Source organism: Haplochromis burtoni, unplaced genomic scaffold (assembly GCF_018398535.1).
Source record: "Haplochromis burtoni strain Fernald_Lab_line unplaced genomic scaffold, NCSU_Asbu1 Contig_49, whole genome shotgun sequence".
Taxonomy (NCBI): Eukaryota; Metazoa; Chordata; class Actinopteri; order Cichliformes; family Cichlidae; genus Haplochromis; species Haplochromis burtoni.
Genome location: NW_024582410.1, coordinates 2,232,025 through 2,239,524, shown reverse-complemented (window position 1 = coordinate 2,239,524; position 7,500 = coordinate 2,232,025). Strand labels below are relative to the sequence as shown.

The 7,500-nt window shown below is 41.7% G+C and overlaps 1 protein-coding gene across 1 annotated transcript; it reads left to right on the top strand.

The window, feature by feature from the left end:
• The first annotated feature begins 4,801 nt into the window (after window positions 1-4,801).
• myf6 (myogenic factor 6) lies at window positions 4,802-6,866 on the top strand. Its single transcript, XM_014333951.2, has 3 exons — window positions 4,802-5,343; window positions 5,977-6,064; window positions 6,169-6,866. The coding sequence occupies exons 1-3, from the start codon at window positions 4,837-4,839 to the stop codon at window positions 6,249-6,251; spliced, it is 678 nt and encodes a 225-aa protein (XP_014189437.1). The 5' UTR covers window positions 4,802-4,836; the 3' UTR covers window positions 6,252-6,866.
• Window positions 6,867-7,500: the final 634 nt, after the last annotated feature.

The following is a 7,500-nucleotide window of genomic DNA, read 5'->3' as shown; positions in this document are numbered from 1 at the left end:
AATTGAGCTAAAGGAGAAAGTATATGGATTCCCCAAGAACATCAAAGTGTACCTTCAAACAGGAATGTCTCACTGCTGAGCTGCTGTACAATGACCTTTTTATTTACCACTGAAAGACAATCTCAAGAAGCAATATGTCATACAGACATTTTAAACACACCCATTGTGTCTTTACACACAGATTTTGCCTGCTACGTGTTCAGACAGCAGAGCTGACGCCTCTGAGCCTCTTTGGATTCCAGGCAGATTTACGCTTCGTGCAACCCATCCTGACTGCATCGTCTTCCCTTAGAGGCCTGATCTTCTAGTGTAAGTTTCTGCCCCCCCTCCCCCCCACCCCATCCCATGATTCTCCCTGACAGCTGAAGCGTCAACCCCTCAACACTGATGGGAATTTACGGTCAGGTTCAGGATGCGCAGTAGGCCAACCCCTGGGGGGAGAATACACGATCAGGGCACAGCAGGGACGCGACTCCGTTCACCTGGAGGATGAGTACTTTTCATTGCGATGCAATAATCGAGGCAAATTAAAGTCTGAAATGAGTCTAATTTTAATTTATATTCTGTTCATGAGACAATTTATTTATAATCGTCATTCATTTATCACTATTCATCATTTTTCTTTTTCATCACGACTTTGTGTTTGCGTGAAAATGACAAAGCAGCAGTGACAGAGACACAAAAATTTACCGTGGCTGACAAAACATATCCAGACACCAAATACCTACCTCGCACACACACACACACACACACACACACACACACACACACACACACACACACACACACACACACACACTTTCTATTCTATATCGTATGTGTCACCTCTGCTGTTTGAAAAACTAATAATGAAAGCTATATTGTTTCTGACAAGTGACTTCGCCTTTAAAGTAAAAGCACAAAAGAAATCCCATGCATTTGCAATATTGCATGTAAAGCAACACACACAGCTTCTATTTTAACACAGCTGCATAATTTAAGCATTTTACTGGATTGTGTTTAGCTTTTCTAACGAGGCTTTATGGATACGAGCTGTTTTCTCCCTGTGACTACAAAAAAACAAAATTCCAGTGATTAACGTCAAAATTTTATTTATGCCATCAAATGTCATGCTCATACAAATATTTGGCATGCGGCTTTGTGAAAGCATGTTTGAATGTGTGTTGGTATGTTATAGATATTTCTTTAATGTATCTTGTCATTTAAACTGTGAAACACTTAGATTGTCTGGCAGTAATTTAAAAAACAAATGTGTGAAGGTTAAACCTGAGTGACTCAAAGACAGGACACAAGAAGGTGCAACAACAGTTAACGTTCAGATATTGGTCATGTAAGGTTTGGGTTACATTTAGGTCAGTAAAGACAGGGGAGTTCCCAAGTCTTCTTAAGGTGCTGAGCAAGTGGCTCAGTAAGAGTGGGTCAGGCAGATTCACAGGTCTGGAAAAGTCAGAGAGTAAGTATGAGGAGCATGTGGAACAGAAAAGCAGGTAAGTAAGGGAAAGGTATTAGCAGCCGGTGAGTAGGAGAACAATCTGGGAATAAGTAGGAGGGCTGGGCTCATGTGGAGGCAAAAAGGTGTCCCTGCCTGACTCCTCCTTAAGCCACGCCCACTCTTGGAGGACACACAACCGCCTACAGCTCAGGCATAACAGTATGACCACCCGCCTAATATTGTGATTGTCTGCCCTTAGCTGACAACAATGCCATGAACCATTGAGCCATTAACTCTAGTAGACACCTAAAGGTGTGCTGTGGTATCTGGCACCAACATGTTAGCAACAGATCCTTTAAGTCCTGTTAGTTACACGGTGGGCCGCTGTGGATTGGGATTGTTTGCCCAGCACAGATTTTCAAGTGAACTGAGATCTGGAGAATTTGGAAGCCAGGTCAACAGCTCAGACTCATTGTTGTGCTCCTTAAACATGCCTGAGCCATTTCTGCTATGTGCAGGTGCATTATCCTGCTAGTAGAGGCCACACCGATCAGGGAATACGGTTTTCAGGGTGTACATGGTCTACAACAATGCTTGGGTAGGTGGAATGTGTCAAAGTAACATCCACATGGATGGCAGGACCCAAGGTTTCTAATCAGAACATTGCTCAAAGCATCACCCTTCCTCTGCTGGCTTGCCTTCCTACCATAGTGCATCCTAGTGCCAGGTGTTTCCCAGGTAAGTAACGGAGATGCACCCTGCCATCCATGTGAAGTTAAAGAAAACGTGCTCCATTGAGTCAGGCCACCTTTTTTCATTGCTCCATGGTCCATTTCTGATGCTCATGTGTCCGTTGTTTCAGCAGTGGACAGGGCTCAGCATGGGCACCCAGATAGATCTATGGGTTTGCAGCATTTTTTCATACATGTCTATGGAAAGAGACAACCAGAGGTATTGCCCCCTGCTGGCCATTAGAAGAAAATGCAGATTTAAAACATTTCCTCCAGATACAAAGGATTGCTATAGAACCTATGATTACTCTGCTGTTTATCACAGAAATCATTTCAGTTCAAAGCCAATATTATTGATTTTTTTCAGTTTGCATATATTTATTGGTTTGTAAACTATACAAATGAACACTGCAGTGCAGTATAGCTCTCAAATTGACTTTAATAGTGTCTTTATTGGGGTTTAATTATATGTGTTGTTGGGCCAATTATTTAAGGATTTAGAGATACTGTGGAGTTCTGAGAGCTACTCATATACTGAAGCGAGAACTTAGAAACTGACAATTACAACTTTTGGAATAACTGAGCCGATATGTTCAAGTATATGTGTAGAAGGTGACTTAGAGATGTTGTGTTGACTTGTGGCAGTATTTCAGACATCCTGTCAAATGATGAAAGGCACTGGTGACTCTTTAAAAACAACATGACAGAAGCTGGGAGCTGAAGGGAAGGGACTTCCACATGCAGGGTCATATAAAACCCCCACACGTGAGCTGGCTGTGCAGCATGCTTTAGTACACACCACCAAGGTCCCAGTGCCTCTTCTGCTCTTAAATTTGATTCATTCATTCATTCATTAAAAAAAAAAACAACACCCCTGCTCTTTATGTGTCTCTCTGCTCCGCAAAGAAGCCGACAGTTATCTGGATGCATGTCGAAAGATGTGTTTGTTTTTGTGTCTCAAAGGCTGCCGCAGCCTAATGAGATCATCTTATTTCATTTCAAAAGACAAGGTCATGCAGTCACTCAAAAATAGGAATCCCTCACATTCCTGCCTGTGAAGTTTCCAATCACAGCCCTTTGAGTTTGGAGGAAAAATGCCAACAGGCAATATATCACCTCTTCACAGGCTTTTATCTCTTTTATGAATCTGAAATGACTGAGCCACGTTTCTATTTATATCATCGAGTTGAGACATTTCTCAAAGCTCTTTTGACTGTGCACATTCCCGTCTATTTATGTTGAGACCGCATACAACTTACAGTTGTCCATACTGTCTAAAATGAGCACAACAAACTAGAGTTAAAACAGCAGCGATATGGTTTATTTGAAATAATCTATTTTGATATCTATTGTTGTTTTCTGATTTGCTGATCAAATCTGGCTTTTGTCATGGATGCTTAAAGTAAACAGAATAACATGTCATAAATAAGAACCACAACTGGGTTTCCAGATTGCAAAATATTCAATTTGGTCGAATTATACACAACCCATCATGCAACCTGATTTTCTCTTTTTTGGGTTTAGAAGTTTATTAGCTTCCTTCCTTCATGTGGTGTTTCCAAAAAAAAAAAGAGCTCCAGGGCATCTGAAATAGCCTTAAATTTGTTTATTAACTGCCGCCACAGTAAGAACAGTTGTAGGTTCAAACTTGCCTGAGGCCTTTTTTTTTCAGAAGTTTGCATATTCTACTTTTGTCTACACAGGTTTCCTCTCACAGACCAAAACTGTTGCCATGCCATTTTAAGTTGTCACTCAATTGTCTTTACGTGTGGATTCGAGTGTGTGTGGATGTCTGTGTCTCTTTGATGGGCTGTACGGTTGGCAGTGTTCAATGCCTCTTGCTCAGTGAAGGCTTCTTAATCAACTTAAAGCCCTTTCTTTTTTGTGATGTCGTCAAATTCATAGAACAAAATTTAACTAGCGACTTCATTGGCAGTTTAAGAGTGAGAATAATTCTTCATGTCAGCTGGTATTGATCATTACGAAGGCTTATCAGTTAAAGAGACTGAGAATTGAATGAATTTCGTTTGAAGATGCCCCATGGTTGACGCCTGACGCCTCCAGCACTTTGTGACCCTCTCAGTGGTTAAGAAGGGTGGAAAATGAAGATTATGGAAACTCTCCACACTCTCTTTCTTTAGGTTTAAGAATCAGATTTTTACAGCAAGGATTCCTAACCTTGATTGCCATGTAATCCTATTTGGAAAGGATCATTTTCAATCATTCATTCGTACAATTAAAACTATGCTGCAGACATAGCAGTTAAAGACACTTTTTACAACCCAACCTGGCAACACAGAGCTTTTGTCCAGTTACATAAAAACACACTAATGAGTCATTAATAACTATTAATGAAGTGTTTTGCTACAAATTAGAGCCCCCTGTGATGTATGGATAAAATATCTCTATCCTGTAACGTTTACTTTTTCATTGTGAAATATCATAACGCACATGCACCTGTTATGAAACCTGAGGGGACATTTCTGTCTGTACAGAGTCGGTATGTTGTGAAGACCGATTGAAAAAAAAAAAAAAGAAGATGGTTGTTGCAGTGTGGCAGCCAAAGTATTGGATAGAGTTTCACATTCTATATATAATCTGTTGACTTGTGTCCTTGCTGCTCTATTTAAATGCCAGAGACCAGTGTGAATACAGAGTGAGGAGCGCAGCAATATGATGGACCTTTTCGAGACCAACAGTTATCTTTTTAATGATTTGCGCTATCTGGAGGAAGCAGATCATGGACCACTACAGCACTTGGATATGGCAGGGGTTTCCCCTCTGTACAATGGCAATGACAGCCCACTGTCCCAAGCGGGTCACGATAATGTCCCGTCCGGTGGGGAGAGCAGCGGAGAGGAGCACGTCCCCGCGCCTCCGGGTCTCCGGGCGCACTGCGAGGGTCAGTGCCTCATGTGGGCCTGTAAGATCTGCAAGAGAAAGACGGCTCCCACGGATAGACGTAAGGCTGCGACCCTCAGGGAGAGGAGGAGGCTTAAGAAGATCAACGAAGCCTTCGACGCACTGAAGAGGAAGACCGTAGCCAATCCCAACCAGAGGCTACCCAAAGTGGAGATTTTACGCAGCGCCATCAGCTACATAGAGAGGCTGCAGGAGCTGCTGCAGACGCTGGACGAGCAGGAGAAAACCGGATCTCCATGTGACGCAAAAGAAAACAATGTGAGCGAGTATACCAACCTGAAGAGGAAACTCCTCATACTATTCACATGAATGTGTAAATCTGTGCATCTGTGGATTTCAGGTTATTCCCCAACCGATCAAGAATATCCCAGTTTGGACTTTTAATGTGTTTGTGGTGCTCATTAATGACATTATAACGTGAATGCTTATTACTCTGTGCCACACTGATTTTTTTAATCTAGCAGTGTGGTTTTGACTAATAATATAATTACAAATTTCTCACGTCGTGGTCTTTGAATACTTTTAATTACTTTCTTATTGAATGTTGAATGCTTCTCAGTAATAGCAGCCTGTTTCTGCAATAATTTAAAAGTTTTTTCTTCATATTACAGGCAATAATATTTAATCAATTCGCTCTTATTTATGTAGCCCCAAATCACAACAGTCACCTAAAGGTGCTTTATATTGTATTATAAGGTAAAGACCCTACAATAATACAGAGAATCAAACAAACTCCTATGGAAATGCACTTGGTGACTGTGGAAAGGAAAAACTCCCTTTCATGAGGAAGGAACCTGGCTCATCTGCCGTGACTGGTTCGTGGTGAGGGAAAGAAAACAGGATAAATGAGGCTATGTGGAAAAGAATATGGATAATGTGTGTTTTTTACAGGTGGCCGGTGAGTACCACTGGAAGAAATCCTCTGAGGCTTGGCCAACCTCTGCTGACCATTCCACTTCAGCAATGAACCGCAGAGAAGGTACACACCTTGCACACTACCTTTGCTTGAAGTCAGGTGTAAATTCATTAAAAAAAGAGAAAAAGAGAAAACATCATGTGGTATCATAAGTCCTTTCATTTTAGGAGCCAGTGAGTCTTCCGCGTCCTCCAGCCTCCTGCGGCTGTCCTCCATCGTGGACAGCATCACCAACGACAGCAGTCAGTGAGGACGTCTCAGAAAACTGAAACATTAGCAAACTATCTGACATTTTCAATATGATCTATTCTGATCATCTGTGAACTATTTTTGCTATACTAAACCATTCTGACTTCTGTTTGTAAGTACTTCATTTGTACAGGAAGCGCAAAAGATTTGTACATATTTTATATTGACATGAAGTTTAGATGTATTTATTTTGTGTCCAAAGGCTAACCTCGGCTTTAAGGAAGCTGAAATTCTCTTTATATATTGTACACAGCTGACCAACAAAATAAATGACTCAGTTCTACTCTTGCAGTTGTGCAAACCTTGGTATATTTATTTGCAAGGGCATGCCAGATTGGTGTTTGCAATCCATTGTATTTTGGATGGAACATCTGATCCTTATTAGTTACTCAGGACTGATACTCTATTAAACCCTCCTTTACCTTCAGAACTGCCTTAATCCTTCATGACATAGATGCAGTTGGTACTAAGCAGCCCAAAGCATGCCAAGAAAATAACCCCCAGACCATTACACCACCACCATCACTCTGAACCTTGGATACAGCTCAGGAGAAATCAAGACTCATCAGACCAGGCAACTTTTTCCACTCTTCTCTTATCCATTTTTAGCGATTGCTGGCAAATTGTAGCCTCAGTTTCCTGTTTTTATTTCCTCCTGCTGTGATCTGTCCAAGGTGTACCCTGTCTCTTTCCCTAAGACAGCTGGGATAGGCTCCAGCGGAAGTGAATGGATGAATTTCAGTGGGCCTCCCCTGTCTTGTTCTCAGGCTCTTTTGCCACCTCATTTAAAAAATGCCTCTGCTGGTTGCATTAAAAAACCACAACAATTTAAAAAAAAAGCTATTTGCTCAAGATCTGCCAGTTCCGTTAACATTCAACATTCTACTAGAGGTCCATATAAACCATTTAAACTGCCCTGAAACATTTTGCTGCTCTCTCTGTTCCAACTGGCATCCAGCAGGCCAGAGCCCACAACAGTAACTCGAGTCTCCTCCAAACACAGCGTGCCTCTGCTCTCCTCTCCTATCATATGTTGGGGACGTGGAAACTTGGGTTGCAGGCATAAGTGCAAAGCCCAGCAGGATAATGAAGTTATCTGAGCCATTAATTCATCATTGCTAGCTTCGTCATCTGGTGGCAAAGCGTTCACACACGAGCTATTTAAACGTGTGACATGATGCTAACGACATGGAAATCCACCGAGTCTTGTATTGACATGATAAAGGGGTGTTTGTTGATGATGTTGGGGG

Bases quoted from the DNA above. Each gene is read 5' to 3' on its own strand.
- myf6 (XM_014333951.2), top strand. From the start codon at position 4,837: ATGATGGACCTTTTCGAGACCAACAGTTATCTTTTTAATGATTTGCGC. The intron at 5,344-5,976 runs GTGAGCGAGTAT...TGTTTTTTACAG, and splicing joins GTGACGCAAAAGAAAACAAT to GTGGCCGGTGAGTACCACTG. The intron at 6,065-6,168 runs GTACACACCTTG...CTTTCATTTTAG, and splicing joins AGCAATGAACCGCAGAGAAG to GAGCCAGTGAGTCTTCCGCG.